General features: G+C 39.5%; 1 protein-coding gene across 1 annotated transcript in view; it reads left to right on the top strand.

The window, feature by feature from the left end:
- Positions 1 to 19,611, top strand: part of SKOR2 (SKI family transcriptional corepressor 2) — a 33,396-nt gene extending 13,785 nt beyond the window's left edge. The window contains exons 4-7 of the mRNA XM_059894943.1: positions 1,786 to 1,851; positions 2,232 to 2,330; positions 11,297 to 11,364; positions 19,549 to 19,611. Of these exons, the coding sequence (XP_059750926.1) occupies positions 1,786 to 1,851; positions 2,232 to 2,330; positions 11,297 to 11,364; positions 19,549 to 19,611 (296 nt within the window). The remainder of the gene's footprint in view (positions 1 to 1,785; positions 1,852 to 2,231; positions 2,331 to 11,296; positions 11,365 to 19,548) is intronic.
- The last annotated feature ends 8,080 nt before the right edge of the window (positions 19,612 to 27,691 follow it).

Genomic DNA, 27,691 nt, shown 5'->3' with positions numbered 1-27,691 from the left:
AACCTTTGTGTTACTCTTCTTTTAGATAATAGTAGTTTATAGGAATTACGTTGAGGTCTGTATTTAAAATGCTTCACCGGTATTTCCTCATTATTTATTATATGGAGAAGAAAGCCAAGGTATTAATGTTCAAAAGCCTACAGAGAGCGGTCATGTCCAAGATGAAAATGAGAATAAGTTTGTGCAAATATGATCTAGATTGTACAGAAAATGACTGCCATTAAGGAACTCAGGATGCCCTGGATATTGTTGTCCTGATGATGGGGAGCCAGAGGAAGTGCCTTCCCATAACTGTGCACATGCTTGGGAATATTTGTACATTTGTATTTTCAAACACACATATGCACACATGCATACCTGCACACACATACGCCTGACAGTCATCATGTGGACTGCAGAATCGCCATTTATAATATCATGTTGAGGACTTTTCTGTCCATCCTTGATATTGTAGGCTGCCACTTTGGGAAGAAATTCTGTTTCCCTCTTGGCAGAAATTTTTCCCTTGACAATGAAATTCCCCAGTATTCCTGGAAGTGCCCGGGACCATTTCACTCCATTTCTTGCTGAGGAAGGGAAATGAAAAGATATGAGAACAGAATTGAAACGATGCATCTAACTTGTGCTATGATTTAGAATTTGCGACCTCCTAGGGTCCCTTTCAGTGACAGCTGAAGACACTTTATTGAATATGAGTATGTGTCTAGCACTGTGCAAAGCACTGGCCATGCAGAAAAGACAGAGCCCCGCCTCCAGGTAGCCTGCCTAGTAGGTGGAGAAGGCTGGAAGCAAACGGCACCAAGGACATGGACGAGCTAACCTGCGGGGCAGGGGAGGGGGATAGAGGGAACTTCCTCAGAGCACCTTTGTCTGCACTGCCATATCTCTATAGATGAAAACGGAAAGCTTAATTAAATTATGTGGGTAATTGCAGATAACAAGTTGAAACTTCTTAAAATTCTGATAGCTGAATGATTGCATTTCTTTGCTTTGTTTATGTTTTCTGGATTATATAGACTCAATTTATGACTGTAGATATATACATTTTCTTAGCTTGTCATCATTCTAGTTAGCACAGAAGCAAAATAGGTAAGAACAGCAATCTAACTTCTATCCACAATACAGTTTATACTGGTTGAAGACAAGTAGTTAAGAAACTATCATCAGCAAGCATATGACTATTACAAAGTAACATAACTTATTTCACTTCTTTCTTTTAGGTTGATTTCTTTTTAAAAAACTATCAATTATTAGGAAACCACTCCAGGCTCATAACTTCTCTCCCAGGGACAGCTAAAGCCTCCTCCCACTTCTTTTTCACCACCCCACATTTTGGTGGCCCAAGAAGGCTGGAGGCTTCTGCTTCCATAGTCTTGGGTGCCTTCCCAATAAAATCTTCACTTCTAGAAGGAGAGGGAGTCTGATCAGATTTCTCCCAGAAATGTCAGCTGTTCAACCTCCTCTTTTGCCCTTCTAGCAGTTAGCTGGGTTGTAAAGGCTGGGCAGTGGTAGGGGCTGGGAGGGAGGCTGACATCAGGAGTCTGCTTTCATGGAGCTGTCCTCACAGTCTAGGTGGACTCCGCCCTCATTTTCTGTCACTCGCCTCCATGGTTCAGGGGAATGATACACGAGTAAATGAGGACAACGTTTGGCTCCGAGGACTTCCACCACCTTGAAGTTATATTAAAAAAACTCTTTTGTAGATATTAATAGAAAGTGAAAATAACAACTTGCAGAAAATAGCCTACACAAAACTAATATTTTTTTCTCCTTTTTTTTTTAAAGGTGAACACACACAAGAGACGAATTCACCTCATTCACTCAGAAAGGATGTAGAAAATATGGGGAAAGGTAAAGAAAAGTTTTAATTCTGTAGAACTTCTCTTAGCTTTAAAAGACTAAAGAGATAATAGGAGGATATTTTTGTTCTATACTATATTTTAAGCTTGACAAGCAACATATGAATAATATATGGACCATGGGGTGGATATAATTGAGATTAATGCATACATATCAATCAATACATGACACTGTAAAATAATACTTTAAAATAATATATTACATTGATTTATATTCATGGATTTCTGCACAAAATCTATCCTATGTCTATGCGACACTTTTTAAACTGGTAAAATATTTTGTCTTATAATAATAGATTGCCATATATAACAATTCTCTGGAGAGTTATTTGTAAAGATTAGTAAAATGACTCTTCTTTTTTTCTTTATTAGAAGAACTTCAGAAGGTTTTATTTGAACAAATAGATTTGCGGAGACGACTAGAACAAGAATTCCAGGTGTTAAAAGGAAATACATCTTTCCCAGTATTCAGTAAGAAATCACTTTTATTTCATTGCCTTATGATATTTGATGACATTTCTATTATTAGGCATAAGGATAGGCTTCTAAATATTAAGTGATTACACAAAGTACCACAGGGTCTTCCGGTGGTCTCAGAGTATTTGGAAATTTTAGCCTGTTATTTATGCTTTGAATCAGCTGACAGACAAAATTTCTTATAAGAACCTTTTGGTGTTTATTCTATTGGTATATGTGTATCTGTGCATATGTATTGTGTACATTTAAAACATGTATGTGAATATACCATTAAATATGTAGATATAGTTAAATAGTTAGAAATATTATTTTTTTTAAAACAAAAGAATTACTCAGGTATTTTTTTCTCTAAGGTAGGAAAAACAAAAGAACAATTCTTATTCTCAGATAGTGCTAGAGAGCTGCCTGGTGCTTGAGATATGAAGATTTAAAATTTAACAATTCAATGTACACATATTTTATTAATTAAAATTAGTATAATTTTAGTAGTTTGGGATTCTCCATCCATATTTAGTATTAAAATTCCATTCCAAATTTGGTGGCAAGAGAAACTGTAGCATAAAAACTATTGGTTCTACTCCCAGAGTCCTGGAATTTCAGAAAGACCTACGATAGGTGTCCAGATTTCTAAAATTCACCTGTCGTGTTCTGAATCACTTTTGGACAAATACATCACAGTAGTATTTTTCAAGCTTTTTGAAGTTTCATTTAGTCATATTTTAAATTATATACATTTAATATTAATTTTTTCAGGGACACTTTTTTAGAATGTCAGTGCCCTTTGTTTTTTAATCCAGACATCACAAAACTCATGTTGGTAATTCCTGTGGTAGAGCCATAGGCAAACATCCAGAAAAAGATTTTTCAGTAATTGTGACAATTTTAATAGTATGAGCACAAAGGTCTGCACTCGCCAGAGCTTCTCAAATGTAATCATCAACACAAACTGAAAGGCATGCCCTCTCAGGTAGCATTTTTGAATAGTACTGGGTTCCTGGTAACATGTCAAACTAAGTTCCACCAGACTGCTTAGCAGGGATAAAAATGAAGAGGACTCATGATGGAAGAGAGTTCTGGCCCCAAGGAGTGATAGGGTCGGTCAAGTTTGTGATCTGTCAGTATCCGCAAGGGAGGTTTGGAGCTCACGATGCTTCAGTATTTTGAATTTGGAGAATGCTTGCTGAGGCTTAGAACAAGATGGAAGGGAGGAGAATGGCCAGTAGCTTTTGATAGTGTGTTGGGATCATCATGACATTTGTAGCTTCAAGAAAAAGAGAAACATATTAAAAATATCTTTGAAACCTTGAAAAACAGGTGCTTCCAAGGGATCCAGGATTCTCTCATTTCTAAAACCACATCTTAAAAAAGACTGCACAGTTCCTTGCAGCGATGAGCAGACACTGAGTGATTTGTGTCCCTTCTAAGTTGATGTTTATCTAATTGTTGAGTTTGCAGATCCAGCAGAGTGAGTCCAAATCCCACTGAATCCCCAAAGTATCCACCTAACTCCATGTGAAACCAGTGTAGCCATAATTTATCCCATTAATAAAAGCTGATCAATCATTTTAAGGAATTAAGTAATTTATACATTTTCTTACTAATTAATCTACCATACAACAAGTACATGTTTCTGTTTCTTAAAAAGTTAGGATGTTGTAGTACAACTGTCCAGTTTCCATTCAGACCCATCACTCATCCTTTTGGTGTGAATTAAAATGAATCCTCAGTGATTGCCACGTATGTGAAACACTTCAATTAAACAGCAACAGAAAAGTTTTGCCCTTTTTTATCTACAGTGTACTCCACTGACCAAGGAAGTGGTGCCCAAGTTTGAATAATGCGTGGTTTAGACACACCACAAAGAGGCAGTTAATTTCACACCAGTGAAAATAGCAAATGCACATTATGTGCTTGTTAACTAAATGTGAGAGGCCGTGAGGCTGGCAGACAGATTTAGATTCGCTCAGATGGAAAGGGGAGGACGGAACTTTGTAAAGCCGCATCAGAAGGAAGCAGAGAGGAATCCCAGCAAGAGCTTTTCACTAGGAGGCAGACTCACAGTCACAACACTTCAAACCCAGCTCACTTAGAGCACTGGGGACCTAAGCTAAGCTGTCACCTGTGACACTTAGGAATCCAGGCTCAAAATACCCTGAGATACTTTGTGGCTCTGCTACCTCATGGCTGTAGGACCTTGGAAACTGTAAAGTGGGCCAGATCATTCCTGTCCCACAGGAAGATGAGGACCAAATGCGAGGATCCACCTGAAGGTGTGAGCACATCCCTAGCACAGGATAAGTGCTCAATAACATCAGCAGTGATGGTGATGGTGATGACGAAGCAGGGGGAGGAAGAGGAAACTATTAACATCGAGCTCTCGAAAAGCATTTCTAGAATGGGTACAAACTTCTGAGCTTCTCCTATTGTGCTTTGGGAGTGAGTGATGACCTGTGGCACAGAATAGTGAGGATAAAGATGAGAGGAAGGAGGAGGAGGAAGAGAAGGAGGAGGTGGGGGAGGGAGGAAAGTGGAAGAGGAGGAGGGGGAGAAAGCAAGCCTCCATACTCTGTGGGCAGAGGTTGGGAGGAGGAGGAAGGCCAAGCAAGTCTCTCCACTTGCTGGACAGAGGCTTCCAGAGCTGCAAGACTCTGATGGGGAAATGCAGGGAGGAGGAAAGGAGCTCACACCGCAGAGCAAGCAGGCATTTACCGTTCAGGTGGAGGCAGCAGAGAGCCTGGCGGCTAGTAGCGGGGTCTCCAGGTTTGGACACCGACTCCCCCACTGAGTAACCTTAGGCAAGTTACCTAACCCCCTGTTCAACTGTAGAACAATACTACTACCCATCTCGTGGCATTGCAGAGAGGATTAAATGTATAAAGTGTTTCGCATAGTGACTAGTGACTGATCCGTAGTAATGTGAGTTGCTGCTACTGTTACCATTTTAAGGGTAATATGTACGTTCTTGCAGGGGCTTTATTGTAAACCAGCTGATATTAGAAATCAGAACTTCTAGAGCTTTCCTGGGCTGTAGTTATAGAGGATGAAACAGGCAATGAAACTTGTTTTGATACGAGACAATCCGTTTAGTTGACCAACTGGGTAGAACGTGAGAAGAGAGCTCAGGAGGGGATCCTGAGGGAAGGTGGGAGAAATGTAATCTAGATTGGGTAGAAATAAGAGTTTGGAGGAAATGGATGAGGAGGAGCTTCATCTTTATCAAGGTCACTGAGATGACAGTAGGACAGCTGGTCCCACATCCTGCAATGACAGTCATGTTTAATTGGACAGGAATAAATGGTTGGAGACCCTGCCCCCAAGATGCCACCATTCCGAGCTCTCCCACTAAGGACTGGTCTGATCATTTTTTGTGGCTGCAAATCCAGAAGTCGTTTTAGCCATCACATTGTGTCTGCCTTCCCTAGTGAATCTCTCCTTCCTCCCTTCTCCTCCAACACCCTGCACCTTCCTTTATTACAGTATTCAGGCCTTTGCTGTAGTTTTTCATTCATTTTACTCTCTTGCCACTGGCCATCTGTATAACCTCGGAGCCTAGGCCTGACTGGGACCTGCCAAAGGGTTGCTGGATGAGGCCATGAATGGAGAAGACCCTCACCTTCTCCCTCTCCTGTGTCACTGCTGCGGGGTGCCCTGGGTCCTCACCTCCCTTCCCCACTCCAGCCCTTTCTGCTCGCTGCTATTAGCCCTGCCTTCCTAAAAATCTGCCTTTGGCACCACGTCTTCCACTCACTATAGTGATTCCCTGTTGCTGACCATATCGCGTCTAATCTAACTCCTGACTGCCTTTTACAACCCTCCATAATCAGCCCACCCAGGCTTATTTCCACTTCTCCCCCTACTCAGTTCCACTTACCCTGCAGACCGCCCTCGCCCCTCCCTTTCCACCTCTGCACCCTGCGTTTCTCTAGTCCATATGCCTCCCTTGTCTAGGTGCTCCTCATCATTTGGGACACAGCTCAAGCTCTGCCACCTCCAGGAAGCCTTCCCACTCTTGCAGTATGCGCTCTGTGCTGAAGTCCTCCTGTGTTTATTTCTAGTTCCGTGGGTGTTTTGTGTTCACTCCTCTCTGATTCTTTCACCCTCTACCCGACAGTGTTGTAAATAATTGCAGGGAAGAGTCTTCTGTTGCTGCACATGCAGCAAATTGTGGGAACATGACGTACTCGCAATCAATGGTTGATATAAATATTGGAGTCGTATTCGAAGAGATTAAAGCTGACAGTGAAGATGAGATTGGGTCACTGATAAAGGAGATTAGCAAGGACTCATGAGTTGAGTCCTTGGATTTGCAGGTATGATGACAAGTTCATGGCACTTGAGAGAACCAAGTGGAAAGGCCAGTGGTTTACAACAGGGAAGACCTAATGACTGGGGTTTTGTGAAAAACTTAACTGGTAGATTTTGATCATGTCATCGTTTTAGATTTTTATAAAAAGTTTCATTTCCAAGTTACTTTTAAGGTTACTTCTTATTAAAAACAAACTACATTTCATCTACCCGAATATGGTTGTCCCATCTTTCACCTGTGGTTGTTACTAGATTCATTCTATGTTCAGTGGTTTCCATCCTTCCTTCCTCTCTCTTTGTTGTAGCATCCTCTGGAGAAGGAGGGATGGGGATTCTAAAACATGGTACAGATCAAAAGTCTCTGTCGTTGTTTAAAAGCAGTGATAACAAAATAAAGACTATGTAAATGAAATAAGCCTCAAAGCCTATTGCTGTACCAGGGGAACTAGATCTACCATATGAGTTCTCTTCTTATTTCTAGTGCCGGGTATGTAGGCTGGATACTTTTCGTTGCTGTTTGAAAAACTCTTTGACTTTTCAAACTGTCCACATTTGCAGAGCACAGCCTTCAGTGCTTTTCTCTGCCACCTCCTTTTATGCTATCATCTTCCAAAAATAGTTGGGTTTCAAGTGATTCTCATTAGAGAAAACAGCTTAATGATTTTTTCATCTCCAGTTAAATTGTGTCTTCATCAACCTTAGAACATAGCAAAACTTTTAGTTTTTTTTTTCTCTTGCCAATTAACAATCTTTATATCTCTAGAGTTATACACATGCTTGTTGTAGAAAAGTTTAAATATACAGAAATGTAAAGGAAAGAAAATTAAAAATCACCCATAATCCTGTCACCTAGAGGAAACCAGTGTTAACATTTTGGAGTTTCAGCCTTTCTAGTGCATATTAAATTATTTTTTAAACAAAATGAAATATTATACACACCAGTTTTTACCCTCCTTTTTTTCACTTAACATGAGCTTCTTTTCAAGACTACCTAGCAGTCTATAAATGCACTCTTATATTGGACATTAAAGTTTATCCAAGTTTTAGGCATCGTTGTTACTGAATCTTTGTACAAATCCATGGTTATCTCCTTAGGATAAACTTCTAAAAGAATTTCTGTTAGAGAATGAACTTTTCAAAGCTCTTGATACATAATTTTATGTTGCTTTCCAGAAAGGTTGTACTAATTTATACTTCCATCCTTGGAACACCACGTATCATCTTTTCTTTAGATCTTTGCTAACTTAAATGGAAAAAGTGGTTCCTCATATTATTTCCTTTTCTTTCATTGCTAGGGATATTGAACACTTTGCACATGTCTGTCATCCATTTGTATGTTTTGTGAATGCCCACGTATTCTCTCCCCATATTTCTTTTGACATGTTCATTTTCTTCTGGTTTCTGTGAACTCTTTATATACTAAAATATTAATTCTTTGTCATGTTGCAAATATTCTTTAGTTTCTGTCCATTTTTAAATGTTGACTATGGTGTTTTGTGTTTGTGTTTATTGTCATACCAAAGTTTTAAATTTTTATCCAATCAAATCTGTAAGTCTTTCCTGTTTGCTTTTTGTCTTTGATGCCCTTCCTCACTCCAATTTTATAAAAATATTCACCATTTTTCCGGCACTTTAACAGCTTCATTTTTTTTCAACTTTAACGTAAAGAATTGTACTGTGTGCCATCGTAGAGCAATGAGCATGAACTAAGTAAGGACTAGTTATCACCATTCCACTCCAGATTACCCTTAGCTATTTCCTTCTCCAACATCAGACTCTCCTGGGATGCCAGGGGGGTGCCACAGCCAGCTTCAGGCAGCCCTTCCTCTCCCACCCACCTCAGCATCACCCTGATCAGAGGCACTGCGGAGCCCGAGAGGGCCAGAAGAAGCTGCTGAGGTTCAGAGGGCAGTTCTCTCCTTCACAGAGGGAGACCTGCTTGGGATGTGCTCTGGTGTCTGGAAAACACACTGATCTTCTGAAGGTATTCTGGCCCAGGTACAGGGCCAAGGGCACTGGAACCAGGGCAGTTTTTGGAGCACTGGCTCCTGTGGGCTTGCACCCAGCCTATGGGCTTTGACCCACCTCCAGGGCATCCTGAGGTGGCAGGTGGGTGGCAGCCCCTCATAGAGTACCTGACTTCTAATTTTTATCAGTATAAGTCAAAATTACCCACTCCCCATTTTCCAGCACAGGGAAGACAGAACTGGGTGTGTGGAGCCCAACCAAATCAGTTTACCTTGTCATCAAATCTTAAAGCAGTAGAGCAAGAAAGGACCTTACAGAGCACATCGTTCCACACCCTTGTTTGTTCAGATAAGGGTCTGAGCCTCCAGAGTGGGGTCATTACTGTCCAAGGCAGAATCCAGACCTTCTGGTGGGTACTTCATTGTTCTATTCATTCCTCATTCATTAACTAGCCCCTGCTGTGTGCCAGGCCCTGCGGTGGGCTTTGGAAATTTTAAAAGTGTCTAAAACTTATCTTCCTGTCCTCACTGTTTCACTGAGAGATACACGTATAACAACTAATCGTAGTACGGATTATGGATGCATTAAGAGAGGTATGTACGGAGTGCTGCAGGAGTACAAGAGAAACGTGGCTAGTTCTGGCAGGAGAGGGCAGGAGAATTGGAGAGAACGTTTCAGAAGACAGAGCATTTGAGCTGGACTTTAAAGAAAAGGGAGATGTTCGCTGTAAGGGCCAGGCCACAGCAGCGGCAAACACAGAGCGGCTGGGAGTGCAGTGCATGTGCAGACTGGAGAGTGGTTTGGTGGGCGATGTGGTGGAAGGCGTTTCCTCTGCCCCCTTTGCTGCAACCAGCTGAGCCACTTGCTGTTCCCTACTCCCGCCTCCACATCTTAGCGAAGAACGCTGATCACACCTCCTCAAGCTTTTCCTCCTGCTTAACCCTCCAAGGGAATGAGGGCTCCTTCCCTGACCCTTGCATAGTACCACAGGCTTACCTTTATTACAGTAACTTTCACATCAAATTCTGAGGTGAGAGTAGGAAATGGGTCTTTTTCAAAATATGTATATTATAAAAGGCAAAACTATGGAGCCAGTAAAAAGATCAATGACTGCTAGGGGTGGAGTGGACGGGAGGAATGAATAAGCAGAGCACAGAGGATTTCAGGGAAGTGAAAATACTCTGTATGATATTGTGATGACAGACATATGTTATTATATATTTGTCCAAACCCATAGAATGTCCAACACTAAGAGTGAATCCTAAGGTAAACTATGGACTTTGGGTGATAATGAGGTGTCAATGTAGGTTTATCCGTGGAAACAAATTCTGGTGAGTGACGTTGATAATGGGGGAGGCTGTGTGGGGTGGGGGGGAGGCACAGAGTGTATATGGAAAATCTCTGTACCTTCTTCTTAATTTTGTTGTGAACCTAAAACTGCTCTTTTAAAAAGGTCTTTTAAAATTAATTAGTTAAAAATACATGCTTGAAGTTGGGGAAGGAATGCAAATAGTGTAGAAAGATAGATCAAAAAAATAAAAAGAACAATGTTTTTAGTTTCTAAGTATCCAGAATCTCATGAGTGGTAAAGGGTTTATTACCTTGAAAGCGATGGGAAACCATCACGGAGTTTTAAGCAGGAGAATGAAAGGGATTTGGAGGCCAGATGGTCAGTTGGGAAACTTTTCAGGGAAGAGGTGTCTGCATTCGGGAGGTAACAATGGCAAAGAGAGGAGAGAATGGAGGTAGAATATACAGGACTCACACACCAGTTGGCTGTAGAGATGAAAGGGAGAGAAGAGATGATGACAGAGTTTCTGGTTTCTTCAAGCCACTGCCCTGACCATCCACCACAGATTCATATGAAATCATGCTAATTTCTCATTTAAAGCAGAAAAAGCTGAAGTTAGCCAAGTCCACACTTTAAAAAAGATCAATGGAAAGGGTGAAAGAACAAGATGCACATTAGGAAGTCATTCCTTTCTGGAAATACAGTAAAAATGATCAATATGTAGAATGGCAAAGATATTTTGCACAATATGTCTTAAAGTTCCTTCCTTCTCAGATTGAGGCAAGGTCTGTAGAACCACATAGGCCCAAGGAGGACGTAAGATAAGGCCGCTACCGGGTGGGAGAGTTTGCAGGTTGGGAGAGTCCAGTCAGAATACATTTATCACTCACTCTCTTAGACGTGAGATGAGCTTCAGTGAAGCCAGGCAAGCACATCTAACAGACCTACGTCTTATCACCCAAGGATTCGCGTTCACAAGGGTCCACGTTTCCTATGATCGGCTTTGTCTGACCTTCACCCCCTCACCAGCACTAGACTTCTGAAGACAGTGGAAGCTCTCAGTACTGTGACTGGCTCAAGTGTTCAAAGACTAGAGAACATGCTTGCCCTCGACATTCCTGAGTAGTTATTATGTGCAAGGGATTATACTAGATGGGCTATGTGATACTGTGAAATATAAGAGGTAGACCTTAGCCTCTCAGGATTTACTGTCTATTCTGATTAAATCACAGTCTTGAAGAAAATATCTCTTCAAACAACTATAGTATTTACTTTTAAAAATACCAAAGGGCGGGGAGGCGGTTCTATGGGACTGTCAGTAATATTTTTACTAAATATACCGATAGTAGATTTTGCACTTTAATTAATTTATTTCTCTGTTTCTCACTCCTACCAGATAATTTTCAGGATCAAATGAAACGGGAACTAGCCTACCGAGAAGAAATGGTGCAACAGTTACAAATTGTAAGATGCATTTCTACTTAAAAATAAATGCAAGGTGATGGGTTTGTTTTCAAACCACCCAATATGTATGAAGCTGTTTATGTTTTTGCCTTGAAATCCTTTGGTCCACTTCCCTCTCCGCTGGTTTAGATGCTAATTGCCAAGAGATTTACTTAGATGCAGGATAAACAGATGTGTCAGTACATTTCCTCTAAATGTAACTACCTACCATGTGTTAATAGACAGATGTGTACATTGTCTCTGAGGGTGAACCAGAGGTACCTGCATTGTCTTCCACTGTGCAAACTTCCAAACACAGCGCTGGGCTGCACCAGAAGCTCAGGGAAGGGCCATTGTCTTTGTCTTCCCCCTCCTTCCACCACCCAGACCTGAGCAGGCCCTCTGCTGTCAATAGAACTTAGTATAAATACAATTAATCAATTAAATTCACTTGAAGGACGATGGAAAGAAACGAATTCTTTCCAAATGAAGTGTGTTACTCTATCCTAATCATGTCTGAAAGTTGACACTGACAAAGATCTATTTATACAGAAACAGGGAAACAGGAAAATGTCTGATAAATAAATGTTGTGAGGTTTTATGTTTTTCGTTTTTTGAGTTGTTTTTTTCTTTTCCCTGAATTCCTCACCCTTTGTCCCCATGCAGATACATCTGGTATTATTTATTAGTGCTTTGAAAGCAGTCTCCCAAGCTTCCTCATTTTCATGAGTACAATGGGGAAATAATTTCTGCTTAGTTTTTGTAAGAGTTTTTATTTATTTATTTATTCATTGACAGCTGTGTTGGGTCTTCGTTGCTGTGCACAGACTTTCTCTAGTTGCGGTGAGCGAGGGTTACTCTTCGTTGCGGTGCCCGGGCTTCTCATTGCAGTGGCTTCTCTTTGTCGGGGAGCACGAGCTCTAGGCGCGCGGGCTTCAGTAGTTGTGGCACACTGGCTCAGTAGTTGTGGCTCACGGGCTTAGTTGCTCCGCGGCATGTGGGATCTTCCCTGACCAGAGCTCAAACTTGTGTCCCCTGCATTGGCAGGTGGATTCTTAACCACTGCGCCACAAGAGAAGTCCATTTATAAGATATTTTTAATCACCTGGGTAAAGACATACATTGATCCTTAGTGTTCTTCACAGCATGATTATTATAATTTGGGTTGCTTGGTGTTTCTGAGCTGGTCCACGTTATCCTTATACCATGAAACATGTATCTATGCAGACCCGCCTGTCTTGTCTAGAGAGCCAGGCATCTAGCTTTCTGTCAGGATTATTTAAGAAAGATGGTTATTGATGTTTCCTATCTGCATGGGAGAAATCATGCTTGCGTTAATGGAGATTGCTGAGAGTCATTTTGAAAGCAGCCTTGTAGTTCATGATGTTTTCCCCCATTCTAGGGGCTCCATTAAAAGTACTGCTTCTAACTTTAACCCTCCTTCTGAGGTTTTCCTGGATCTCAAGTGCTGGTTAACAACTCTCAGTTCTGAAAACCACCTCAACATAAGACCCTCTTAAACAGGATCTTTCTTCTTGTTTTGGTTTTGTTTGTGTTAGTTTTATTTGCACCTAACTTCACTGGCGAACAGAAGGATTTTCTTAATCAATTGAAAACTAATCCCCCACAGGGGTTAAAAAAAAGTGTCTACTCTTCTTAGCTTTTGATACCTAGATAATAAGAGCTACTCATTACTTGCTGTGAATTTATGTATTGTTTTATTTGTCCAAAGGAAGAATGTAAAGATAGAATCAGAGGTAGAAGGATATAAAATTTTAAGACCTTACTTATTATACATAGGATATCGTTTCCAGACTCTTAAAACAAAAATTGCCACACATGCAACCAAAAATGTGTGACTGCTGGGTGGTGATAAGCATAGCAAAATGGGCATTAGGAAAGGAAACTAAATAATTATTTCAGTGCCAGTTATTTAAGGCCAGTTATGTAATTTTAATGTCTTAATTTTCTTTGACATTTGGTTTCTTTAGTAAAAGAGGAAATGATATTGCATCCATGTAATAAGCAGGCCGTATTAATAAAAAATATCTCTTATCTTTTGAGATATTTGATACATGGAAGATACAAATTGGTATTACAAAATATATTTATTATATTGTATTGCAAAATATTTTATCCTTGTATATTTATTTATCTAGACAAGTGTTATTAATTCATATTCCTCTAGATAGTAAATTTTCCTGGTTGCAAATTAAATTCTTTGGGAGGAGGTGGAATGTTTTCCCCCAGCCTTGTAGGTACCGTATAATTCCTGAAATCCACAAAGGTACATCCAGACTACCAACATGAAAATTGGTGAAATAGACATGATTTGTCCCTTCTGCTTCTCCCCCTTCTTTTGTGTCCCCTATCCTTAGATGCCCGGGTCTTCGTGCTACCTTCAACACCTAGCATGGTGTCTAACATCAAATAGGGATCAGTAGACATTTGTTGAATTAATCACCACCCATGGATGTCCCCTGACCCAACTCTGATACTGTCATTTAGCAATCCTCTTAATTCTTTTCCAAATTTTCCTGGCTTGGTCCTGATTTCCTCAAATTTTTTTTGTGCTGGGTAACTACTACCAAAACTACTAAAAGAAGGCATACAAGTGAATTGCTGGGAACTTATGTATTACAGCACCGTCCTTGTGACTAACAGATACAAGCTTTAAGGTCTGCAAACTTGAGTTCAAGATTCATCCTATATAGTTCATTGTATCAGTTTCTAAACCAAAGGGACCTGTTGTAAGGTCCAACCTAGTACCCTGATAGGGATATGATAAGGCACAAGTGTTTAATAAACATGAAATGCACATATAAACATAAAATGGTGTGCCGATACAAGTAATCAATTTTAATGGCATGCCCCTTCTCAAAGTAGTACCTCTATTAGTGGAACTATTTGAGCCCTGGTGGCTAGAGATATATTTGTGCGGGAAGGACCTTTGTTCACACTATACCATCTGCTTTAGAACTGAGGCAGCAAGCTCAAGTTTACTTGAACAGAAACTTATCCTGTCCCTTATTCAGCTTGTTGTATTTGCTAAAGTAACTGGAGAAAAATGTCTTTAGAAAATTATACCTAAAGATTATCAAGAAGTTGCTAGGTATCACAATTATTGACTTTCTCAATATTTTTAGTTGAATGCTCTAATTCATCAGTAAATATAGTTACGTGCTTTGCTCCTTGAGAACAGAACAATTCACCAAAAATTATTTTATTCTTTTATGTTTAAATTATTTTATATTTAAAGTTTACAAAGCATGTATTACAGAATAGTCATGTGCTTACAGAATAGGCATCTTTTCCTTTAGGTGAAATAAAAACCCACTCTATTCTGCAGTCATGGAGAATTCAAATATATTAAAACCATCATATTTTGTAACAATTCCCATAGACCCACAACGCATTTATCCTATGCTGTTGCACAGTGTTCTTATTCAAGATGATATCGAAAGCATCTTGGGTATCATTGCCATAGAAAGAAAACTTATGAATTTCTTTGGTTCCTGCATTTTTAGATTCTCCGCTGACTGTAATTTCTACACCATTGCTTCCTTTTACAGTTTGTTAAATGCAAAGTTGTGATGACCATAGGCTCAAATGATTGATTCTCTTTGTGTGTTTATAAATAAATGTGCATTTACCTAATGTGAGATTTAAAGCATATGCAGTTTATTTAACATTTATACATGGGCCACAAGCTAATATTTTTTTTTACAAATAGTTTAAAATGAGAGTTTTACAGTCCTTAACACAGTTTGTGTTATAGTCCACCACCTCTGCTCTGGGTTTTCAAATGCTTAAAATGTTTTCATTACCAAACCAGATTTATTTATACAAGCGAAGAAATATGTTCCTCTCAATATGAGCCAAATACAAAAGTTTTAGAATTTAGCACGTTCATGAAGATGTTAGTGTTTAGTATAATAAAGAGCAAAAGATTTCTCATTCACAAGTGAGCTCTGATTCTAGGAAAAAAGTGTTCAATTTTTAAAACAAAACCATCATCCCTTAGGATTGAGAAGAAGGTGAAGAAAACATTACAATGTTATATGTAAAGTATATCTCAATTTTTAAAACATTTTTAAAGAAGAAAGTGAAGGCATTTTACTAAGTGTATAACCATTCTTAAAAGATTTTTATTAGACTGTAGTTGATTTACAATGTTGTGTTAGTTTCAAATGTACAGCAAAGTGAGTCAGTTATACATATACATATATCCACTCTTTTTTAGATTCTTTTCCCATATAGACCATTACAGAATATTGAGTAGAGTTCCCTGTGCTATATAGTAGGTCCTTATTAGTTATCTATTTTATATATGGTAGTATGTATATATCAATTCCAATCTCCCAATTTATCCCTCCCCCCTTATCCCCTGGTAGCCATAAGTTTGTTTTCTACGTCTACAACAGTGTATAACCTTTTGATTAAAGTTTTTCCAAGGACTGGAATATAATGTAGTTTACAACATGAGCCGAGACTACTGTGATGCCTTCATAACCTTTTTTTAATTTTTTATTGCTAATTTGGCAACAATTTTTTAAAGCAAGTACATGTATGTATAAGCTACTACCGTAGGTTTGTTGAAGGCATGTCATAGTTGAAGACATAGTTGTTGAAGACATTAGTCATAGCTCTTGAAGGACGCTGTGAAGCTGCAACAGAAAACGCATGCTAAATGGCTAGACCCAGACTCACATCCTTTGAACTTGCTGGATCGCTACCAAGGGGCGCGTAGATTGAGAAAAAGTGCTTTTAAAATATGCTAGTCTTGAAGTGCCCTCTGCTGTTTTTCCAGAACACTGCAGTCACACACAGCCAGAGGGAACCAGTCTCAAAGTTCCTCATTAAAGCCTCAATTAAAATTAACGTTCAACCAATAGATTTAGTATTAATGTTTCGTTCACCGTGGACTTGTAAAGAGTCAGTTTACAACTTTCTGATGGTGTGAGCGCTGTGCTTCCTTGCAGGGAAAGGAGCGGTGACAGGTCTTTATCGTTTCTGGAGGAGTGCTCCCTCTTTGGCAAGGGCACAGCTCTTCTGTGTGGTCTTTTCTTGGAGGTTCTCCAGTATTCATTAGGATGGGAACTTGCCCAGATTTCTACCGTCTGAACACGGAGAGCTTTTTAAAATATGTTTTACATATTTTTAAAAGGTAGATAGAGCACTTTATTTTTAGAAAAAGATCCCTGGACCCCTAGAAGATTTTGATTTTGTGACTAAATATGTAACAAGTAGAGGACTTGACGTTAAGTCTGAACTTCCTTGGAAGCTGCCTTAAGATTCTCCAGGAGACAGACTTTGACTACAGTGGGTCCTTTTCCAATTATTGATCTATTGCCTTGCATCTTGACAATGCAATGACTCGTTTCTTAATTATATATCCTTTTTCTCGTCTTTCTCCTTTTGAGATGTTGACCCACCTTAATGTCTGAGCTCAGGCTAACTCTCTCGGCACAATCTAGGAAATTATCTTTTTTGGTAAAATCTCAATACTTTTGATAGACTAGAGCCAACTAGGTGATTTAGAAGTTATATAGCAACTTTGAGGAGTTTTGTCCATGCCAATCTTGGTGATTTCCAAGCTGGTCAGAATGAAACGAAAGCTCTTATAAGTTCTATTATAGGAGATTTACATGGCATAATTATCTTTAATGGAGCCTCTAAGATCCTGAGCTCCCCCAGTTGGGGAGTATAGAACCTGAAGCACCATCAATCATAAAGGTGCCCATTACTTGATGTATCATAAGAAAAGAAATTTCCAACTATTATTCTCAGATACCATCAATTATAGTACATCCAACTTCAGAAATGTTAAAATGTGAGGGAAAACACTGCATCTTAGAATCAATGAAATAGGATAGTTTCCATGAACAATCGGGCCATATGCTAATATATTCTTTATTAATCATTCATGATTTTAGACTTGGAATTAATGACTGTCAGCTCACAACCTGAGATTAATAATTCTTCACACAGATTTAAATTTCAGTCTGGAGATTTGGGGATCAAATGTGCTTATTTGGAAATGTCCTTTTTTTCCTGAGTCCTTTTCTTAAATTTCCTTATCAGCTTCCCATCTTAATGAAATGCTGCATTGTTGTTTCTGAAAAAAAGAAAAAGGCATTCAGACTTAGATCGGAAAGTAGTGCCCTTCAGGCAGTTTTCTTTGGGTTAGGATGAGTAGTTCACTGGCTTTGATGAGATGGCGCATGGTGATATTAACTTATATCGTGCAGTGCCTGGCAGAACAGACACTTACTAAATCTTCGTGGCATCTAATCTTGATGTTGAGAATGCTTTCTAAATGCGAGAGTGACACAAATACATTTTATTAGGTAATCCTTATACCCCAAGGTTTACATCATTTCTACTTGTTATCCTAAATAATAGAATTCCATTCAAAGCTCTCTGATATCATGCATTTAAAGGAAGAGGTGATCCATGTGTTTTGGCATGTTGTTTCATACACCATAATGGAAAATCAGGATTCAAATATGTCTCTGTTAATAGCAGGTATAGCATAACCCAGAGTGGAAAGAAGAGGTAACTAGAGTAGGTCCCTGTGTAACTATTCTTGTCATAGTTATCTAGCTAATCTCAGCTCTCATCCTAAATATGAGATTAGGACAACTATTTATGGTCCTATATGAACCATTAATTTCGATGCTGCTATTAAGGCCTTTATCAGATATGTCTCTATCGTATACATCCATGTTGTGGCTGTGTATCAAGATAGTGAGGTGGTTATTTTAGTCTTCTCTCTTTTCTTCATTAAAAAGACTGTTTGAGGGCTTCCCTGGTGACACAGTAGTTAAGAATCCGCCTGCCAATGCAGGGGACACAAGTTCGAGCCCTGGTCCAGAAAGATCCCACATGCCGCGGAGCAACTAACCCCATGCGCCACAACTACTGAACCTGCGCTCTAGAGCCTGTGAGCTACAACTACTGAGCCCGCGTGCCACAACTACCAAAGCCCACGCGCCTAGAGCCTGTGCTCCGCAACAAGGGAAGCCACCGCAATGAGAAGCCCGCTCACCGCAACAAAGAGTAGCCCCCACTCACCACAACTAGAGAAAGCCTGTGCGCAGCAATGAAGACCCAACGCAGCCAAAAATAAATAAATAAATTTAAAAAAAAAAAAGACTGTTTGATTCAACTAACCAGTTATTATGGCAAAATGGTCCAGCTGGTCTTAGCCACAAGCATCCCTATAGATTTGTAGTTCCTTCCCATTAATAAAGGTTCATGTTTATGGACTGCTAGATCAGGAGAGCAAAACATAAATATGCTGGGGATATGGGGAATGTATATAACAGTGTTCAAAATATTACCTACTTGAATGACTATAATTTTCTTTCCTTCACTGCTTTTACATAATATCAGCCATAGTTCATGTTACATTCTAGAAGGCTGAATATTTCTTTAAATGTAAAACAGATTTATATCATTAGAGTCCTGAATTTAGCCTTATAATGATGAAGATAAGTAGCATAACTAGGGTTAGTAGAGAGGCAAATCTAAATAATACATGTAGTCCAATTTCAACAATCTGAATTCTCTAATGAAAAGTAGCATATCAAATGCGATAGACTTTCATTCAAAACCCCAGTACTGAAAAGTACTTTTCAAGTTTATCCAGGTAGAATTCTCAAGGGTCATATTTTCCATTCAGTGCAATTATTTCTGATGCTTCTTAGTAGTTATTGGGAAATTACCCAGAGTAATAGTTTGTGTTTAGTTAATCTTATTTGTGATTTATAATGATAGCATATTTCCTCACTCTAATTAAATGAAAAATTACAGTGAACTAGTTTGTAATCACACTCTTGTTTTGTGACCTTGGACATACGTTATAACATAATAACTTAATTTTCATACCTAAATAAAAATAAGAATACCATATTACTAAGTGCAAATTTTTGAAAATTTCTTAAGTGAAATGTCACATAGGAACCTCAGAGACTAGCTGTAGCAACAACCTAGTGGGATCACCTGTTCTGTCCTGATATGCTTTTTAACAGGCCTTAGAAATGCTATACCCCAGAAGCCCCATACTGCTGGGCAGATGGAGACCTTTTGTCCTCAGGGCAGATCCACCAGCATTCAAATTTAGGCACAATGAAGGTTCTCCATTATACATGTCTCCAAATTTTGCTCACCTGGATAGTTTTGCTTGTTTTTATCTTACAGATTCCCTATGCAGCAAGCTTGATCAGGAAAGAAAAGCTAGGTGCCCATCTCAGCAAAAGCTAAAAGGTGAGCTCACCAGAGGAAACAGATTTTCCTTAACTCCCTGAATTGGTATTGCTTGGCTGTATTCTTTACTGATGTACTTGAAATAGCCCAGGGGATTGATGATGTTGTTTAAGCCGATACACTGTTGAACTTCATTCTAGGCATGGGGCTTCCTAAATAAATGGCTAAGTGCATGTTATAAATTCTGTGGAAAATTTCTAAAACGAAGGAAATTCTCAATTCAGTCTTGCAGATGTGATCTTCATTCTGTTTTGAGGTTTTCTACTCCTTCCAGTTCCTCCTGACACCCTGATTCCTGGTCCTCTGAAGGAAACCGGAGTGTCAGAAGCCATGCTTATTATGTTTTTTCTTCTCTGTCTCTCCTTTGCTTCCAAAATGTCTTCCTGAAACCCGACTTTCAGTGAGTTACTGACAGATGGTGCCGTGAATAACTGCGTGCGACATAGACCTTTGAGAACTTCTGCTGCAGGATTAGTCATTCATTCTTTCCCTAAAACAATCCTTGTTTCTCTACAGCTGAAGCCAGATCCAATGTCACATACCTGGCAGCAATTTAAAAGACAAATATTCTGGACTCCTAAGGAAAAGAAGACAGTAAACATTCAATGACTATATTCAGAATATACCTAAACATTTCAAAAGCAACTTTTTGATTATATGGCAGAAGATATAAATAATTGTTAGAGTTGAAGGAATGCAAAAACTAGGATATTGTTGTTTCTCTAACAATACGTTAGGATGACCTAGCAATTGGAACTGCTAACTCAGATGTCAGAGGTGGTATTTATAAGTGCTCATGGCTAACTAGGATTGTGGTCATTTATCAGTTTTATTTGCTCCCATCAGAGTGATTCTTCCCACTCCTTCCCTCTGGAACATATTTTCAATTCAATAGAATTTACTGGCCAAAAAACTCTGTGCAATGCAGGGTCATGGTTCCTTTTCTTTCCTTCATGCCTCTTTTCTGCATATCACAAGCCTCCTCTACTATGTGCACATGACAGTTCTACTTCTTGCCATTATCTTTATTAGTGATAATCTTCAGTATTTGTCTTAAACAGTTATATGTATGTCACATTTCATTAGGAGCTCAAAACTCTTTCCAAGACAGTCTCTCATTCACATGCTTTCCCTTAATTTTACGCACAGGGAACCAAGGTACAGTGAAGAGAGATGTGATGTATTTTGTCTCTGTTACAAAGCCAGGAAGAGATTCTAGGGCTCCTGATTTTAAATGCATTGCCTGCTTGCTCCTTAAATAGGGACTTCTTGTCTTCTGTGAGCAGATGTTTAGCAACAGAGTTGCTCAGATAATAAGTCATTCTGTTTTGGGATGCTCAGATAATGTCATTCTGTTTCCATCTCCATGAAGTCATACACAAATGGACCTGTGAGTTTGGTTTCATTCTATATCTTCAAGTATTTTTCTTACGTCTGAAGTTGACTTTGGGTGATTTCTTTCTCATCATTGTAGACCAGATTTGTCCCAGCAGTGTGAAATGAATAATTTTAGAACATTCAGAGTCTAATAAATCTTAACGCAGAATATCAAGGTAATCAAAGCAAGAATCATCCAAATTAACGCTGATAAACCCATATGTATAAAAGTTTGAAAATGTCAAACTACTTTCCTTTCAAATCAAAAAGTATATATTGGGATGTGTTTTTTTAAGTAACCTTTTTATTGAAATATAACACACATTCTCCAAAGCCTATAAATTGTCAAGTCATACAAGTCATGAAGTCTACAAATCAGAGCTCAGTGAACTTGCTTAGGTTTCTAGCACCTTGTGCCCCTACCCAGTTACAAAAGATTGGTTTTACCTGTTTTTGAACTTTAGTAAAGGACATTTTATAGAACGTTCTCTTGTATCTGGCTTCTTTCACTCCACGTTTGTGATTCATCCATTAGAATGTAGTTTGATTTATACTTAGGAACTTCAATAAACTCTCTTTCTACCCTTCCACTTCCCTGACTCATCTTCTCTGCTTGTCAGACATGAGCTGCTCTTGCACCTACAAAATGAAGACTTACTGCCCAGAAACCACGCCTTTGATGGTGACATAGTGTACAGTGAGGTGGGAAAAAAAAAAAAGATTGATTTGTGTTTAGTAACTAATGCTTCCTCCATGCTGATTTTGTTTCCATCCTTGCAGACAACAGGGATTTCTCTAAGTAGACCCTGGTGCTTTCAGAAGATTAGTGGTTACTTAAATGCTGAGCTAAATCAGCCAAGCAGAGAATCACAACCATATTGTGAGAGGCAGTATTCGATTCTCAACATGCCAAGCCTGCAAGGAATTACCCCAAGAGAGATGACAAAATAAAAATCATTACACCAAGGGAGAGAAACAAGTTCTGTCTTGCTGAGTGACCACAGGTTTCCAAATTAGGGACTGATACATTAATGTCTTATGCAAGAGTGACCCTTAAGGTAGTGTGCTGTGTTCTTGCCACCCAGTGAATTCCAATATGACTATTAAGAGGAGGAAGCTTTTCAAAACCACAGGCAATCCACTTAATAAGCTGAGCAAGTATTGCCACATATCACTGCTCTACAAATCATTTTTGCCCTATGTTAGGACACAAGAAATTCCATGTCGAATCAAAATAAAAGTCCACCCATACCAGGGGAGTAACAGTGCAATTCCGTTAGAAGAGCCAAATTGTTGTTCTTAACAACACCAACCTCAAACTTTAGGCGTGTACACTGAATAACTCTTAACTTTCCCTTGATAACTCCTTAAAGATCCATTATACATGGATTTATCTAAACGTTTCTTCAACCTAGGCATAGCCCCTTTGGGGCAATGAATTCTATTTGTTTAGCTACCAGCTGTGTAAACTGTAGTTTATTTTATTTATCTTCAAACTACTTTCTAAAACAAGCCCTTGTAGATTAGACGTGGTACAGCTCTGCATATTTGCTTTATTGTGAGCTCACGAGTACAATGGAAGTGACTTGAAAAAATATTTCAAAATGCTGTGTGTATAATCCTTTCATCTGGAACTGTTTTGAACACCGGAATTATTCCTGATGGTCTGCCTTACCTTTGGTCATTAATGTGCCCCAGTTCCTACACAGACGCTCCAGGATAATCTGTGTGAGATCTGCACCCCAAATAAAAATGTCATGATAATAACACCAGTTTAATATTACTTTACATTCTTTTTTCCCCAAGCTCCTTTTAACATTATGCAAACGTCGTCCCTGTGACTCAGTGAAATACTCATGTCTTTCACAGAGAACTCAATTATTTTACGTAAGTGGAAAGTGAATCATGGGATATGGCTCATTCATAGTCATACAGAAACCTGCTGAACAAGCTGGAGATAATGATAACTGTCATTCATTGAGCACTACCCATGCCAGATACTGGGTTAAGCTGCCACATTCTCTCTTTTGATCTTTACAAGTCCATAAGGTTGATCCTATTACTATCTCCATTTTATACATGAGAACGCAGAGGATCAGTGAAGTCACTTAGCTAGAAAGTGACAAAGCCAGGATTCAATACAGCTCTATTTGACTCTAAGCCCCTTCTCTGTCTTTCTAGGATCATTGGGCTGGTTTTGAGAGTCTGGCTTCTAAATCTGACACTACTTCCCTATGTCATCTGAAGTAATATCACTTAATCTCTTCGAGGCTCACTCTTATCTATGAACTGTGGATGGCCAAACCTGATCAAAGTCTCTGCCAGCTCTAAATTTTGACTGTCACTCTTGCATGCCAGTCTTCTGCCAGATTCTCTCTCACAAAGGGCCTGCTTTTATTAAAATCTGTTCATACAAAACCCTATATAACACCTGAGGGTGTAACCCACCTACTTTTTGCCTTAGGTCTTCATTTTCTTCATCACTAATTGCTACTTTGCATCCTTCTAGAGAGTTTGAAAATATCATTTTTTCCCCTATCCTAACAATATCTAACTCTTCGGTAAACGGTTATTTTTATTTTGTTATTTTTATTTTAATTCTGGGATAATTGCTACGAAAAGAATAGCAAGAAAAAGGTCTTAAAGGGGTGTGGAGGGATTGTAATTGAACATTCTGTGTCTTCCTTTTGTAACAATCAAAGATGGGGAGGCGGGGGGGGGGGGGCATGTCCATTTCTAGCCTCTGTCGTCAAACGAAAGAGAACCAGGTTCTTTCAGGAATCTCCGTTGAGAATGACAGTGTGCTGCCACACTTTTAAGGGCTTTAAGTCAATTATCTTATTTGAATCTCCGTTGAGAATGACAGTGTGCTGCCACACTTTTAAGGGCTTTAAGTCAATTATCTTATTTAATCTTCAAAACAACCCATTGAGAGAAGTACTGCTACTCTCACCATTCTACAGCTGAGCAAACAGAAACGCGTAGATGAGTAAGTTGTGTGGTCTCACTGCTAACAAGTGGCAGAATTTGAACCAGGCCGCCTGGCTCTGCAGCCCACACTTCATCTGCTCTCCCCTGACTTGTGACCTGAAATCGTGGCCTAATTCACATCTTCCATTATCAGTTATAAATATGCAGTTAATAACCAATCCAGTGGTTTCATTGATGTTGAATCGCAAAACCTCTGTAGCTGCCCTAACACCCCAGGACAAGATAAATGGATGTAACTTGGACCATTCAGCCAAAGCCAGCAGGGCACCAGTGCATGAAATTCTGTCTGCCCCTTTTACCACAGGCTGTCTTAATGTTTGCTCAACAACAAATTGGAGCTTCTGGAACCCAGCAAAATGACTTTACTGTAAAGAAGGCATAGCAAACCAGCACGCTCTGATGTAATAGTTCTAGTTTGGCTCAATGTCAGCAGAGATGCATCATGTAAGGTAGCAGGCAAATATATGGGAAAAGGAAGATGCTTTCATGGTCACTGTTTAAACATTTTTATTCAAACTGTACTAAAAATGTCTTCTCTTAAGGATATACTAAATATTACTTTAAATGTTTTTAAATTATCTGATTGTATCACACTGAGGTTGTCATTCTGTGCTTTTTGTCTTATCCCAGGTGCACAGAACCACTTACTCTTGTTCTCTTGTAAGATACAGACTGCCCCTGAGCACTTCCGACCCGCACAGAGACTGCAAATTGAAAGGGCTTGGGAATCAAATATAAAATCAGGTTCGGGAGAACCCAAGGACAAGTGACCTCAAAGCAGCATGGACAACCATGTAAAATAGACTGTAGCAGCCATTCATTAGTTGGGGGAGGGGGGAGCCAACCAGAGCAGTCAACACTTGTTGCATCTTTTGGTGGAACCAAAGTTTGAGTCTGTGTTTTTAAAGGCCAACCGAACCCAGAGCGCGGGAGTGCTGTTAGCCAACCGGGGTGGGAAATCCATGGACGGTCCCAGGGGATCTCTGTGCTACATACTTGGAGAGAGCAGCTCTATGAGACCGTCTTTTACGTTTGAAGAAGTGATTCTTGGTGAAAAGACAACACAAGACCTGTCCTAGGAGGGGGGATCACGTTTCGACAGCTAGGATGGCATCAGCCGTACAAACCTGCTTTTCCCAGCAAAGCGGACAGACTTATGTTTGGCCCCTTCCTCTCTGGTATTTTGCCTGCTATATGAATGAAGATTGTATTCCTTTGGAAATATTTTACAGTTTAATATTGAGTGTAATTAAGAATATAATCATGTTATCAAAAATGGTATTTAACTCTGTTGTAGTTTCTTTAACATTCATGTGGATAAAAAAAGTCTATAATAAAAAAACTATGAAGTAATGGTTGTGTTCATGTAGTTAAATGCACATTTGCTTGGGGGCAACTAATAGAAACTAATACTTTTTAGAATTATTTTGGCATAAAATATTTGAATAAATTATTTTTGAAAATGAAATTCCTTCAAAAATGGTTATTAAAGTCTAAATTAGCCTTTGGCCCTTGTCAGCAGCTGGAGTCCTCCCCAGCATGATAGGATCGTTGTATGGGAAAGGGAAGGTTCTAAATTCCAGCTAGGTCTTCTAATAGCATTACTGAGGAAGTCGATAGTGTGCCTTCCTCCTTACTGTGATGTTGAATCAAAATCCATGAGATCATTTTATGCCAAAAATTCTGCCTCTCAGATGAGATAGAAGGGCCAAATGGTGACCCTTTGGAGCCAGGATTTCTAGAGTAATGCTGGGTTGAACAGAAGTCTGCTGTGGATGATCTCTGGCCCTGGAATTGCCAAAGACCATCCTAACTGAAGAGGCATCTCACCAATGGCATCCCTCGACAGATTTCAAAAGAAGTTTAAAATGCATTGCCATGATATTTGATACTTTTACCCACCATCTTCATTATCATAAACTATCAAAAAAAATCTTGACAATTCTCCCTTAAGATAAATTTTCTTATCCTTAGCTGCCACATTAAGAAACCAAAGGAGGGATACTCATTAGTGATTTTCTTCCCAGCCCATGAAGGATGGGACAATGGGTCAGAGAAGGGTTATAAACCAAGTCCTGGAGTCTGAGGACAGGTTCCCAGTGACCACTAGCAAAAAAATAATGTGAAGATGCTGCAACTAACTGCGGAGAGAAGGTTGTTCTTCCAGGAGCCTGGGACTGGGGCTCACACAGCCCTTCAGATGTGGCACACGCTTCTGAAACTGACAGCTGTGCTTGGCACGGGGGGAGTAGCTGGTCAGTCAAGTTGGTGGAGGTTTTTCTCCTATGTAAGCTTTAAATTACACATAGGGATGGAAGCCTAGCATCCTTAGCTTTGTACTCTCAGCCAGTAATACCAGAAGTGACAGAAAATGACCAGCGAGGACACAAACCTGGCTTCATGACCAGCCACCAGGGGACAGCATAGGTCATTTTCTGCAGAACCCAATGCAAACTCAGGGACCAGATAGCTTCTCAGAGCAAGGGCAGCAGCTCCAGAGGGAGCTAAGATTTGTGGATGAATTTAAGGTCTTTGTCCTGCAGCTACATCATCTGTCCATGTAAACGAGCCTGAAACGTTCTTTTTTTTTCCAATTGCAACTTTAAATGTCTCAGAGTTATTAGTGCTAAAATATCAGCAAATGATCTTGTAGCAAAAGAAAAATTAGAACGAGATAACTTGACAGGTATGTCTTAGAGCCTAGAGGAGTTCATCGTGGCATAACTCTGAATTGAGTTAATAGCTGAGCTCAGTGTGGAAGTCCATTGGCCTCTGCTACTAGGATGCTGAAACTACATTAGTGCCTTCTGGTTCTCCACCTAAATTCCAGGCTCCATGGAAGCTCAGCTGTGCATCTTTCCCTGAGCACTAGGAGACTCCTGTTGTCCTTTCCCTCATGGCCTTAGAGTCTCCCCATTCCTTGAGGTATATTATCAGACTGAGTCTATTCCTTTCAAACACTAGAGACTATCAATTCTCCATGCAGCCATGAAGTTATACACTAAAAGCCAAAACCTTCAGAAGGAAATCCAACATATAATATGGAAACATCATTAACCCATATATTTTCTCATTGAGGCGAGTGAATACCTCCTCTCTATTCTAGCAATGCTTGATGCTTCAAAGTTGGAACAAAAAGAATTTGTCCCTAAAACTGGATGTGATTGGGTTATCTGAGCTGCCTTGTGGAAACAGACAGGACATCCATCTAGAGTGCTGCATGAGGCTAAAAATAAAGCCACTCTTCAGAAGGACAAATAAAATTCTTGGCAAATAAAATGACAGCCAAAAAATGCTGTGTTCTTTTCTTCGACTATTTTATCATTCCAAGGTCAACCCAAATATTAGCTAATGAAGAATACAAGCAATGCAAATAAAAGGTTCTGTTTTAATTCCAAATGAAATTATAAGATCAGAAAGGGCCATAGCAAATCAAAGCAGAAATCCAGGCCTATCCTATTGGGGTAGACTAGACATTTCAGACGGATGCTTTTGATCCTCAGAATGCCTGAGTAATTGCTCATCTATTTGCCACAGGCAAGGAGAGTGGGACATCATATCCCAATTACCTTTGATTGTACAAAAAGTGTAGCCTCAGCTCTTTGGAAAATAGAGAAGAATTCTCTCCTAGCTACAGGAGATACAATCAAGCAGAGAAGATCACTTTCATTTAAGGGTAAGAGTTTAAAGCAGCCTTGGTCAGCAGTGA

Source organism: Balaenoptera ricei, chromosome 14, assembly GCF_028023285.1.
Source record: "Balaenoptera ricei isolate mBalRic1 chromosome 14, mBalRic1.hap2, whole genome shotgun sequence".
Taxonomy (NCBI): Eukaryota; Metazoa; Chordata; class Mammalia; order Artiodactyla; family Balaenopteridae; genus Balaenoptera; species Balaenoptera ricei.
Note: the sequence above shows the minus strand (reverse complement) of the source record. Positions and strands in the feature narration are given on the sequence as shown.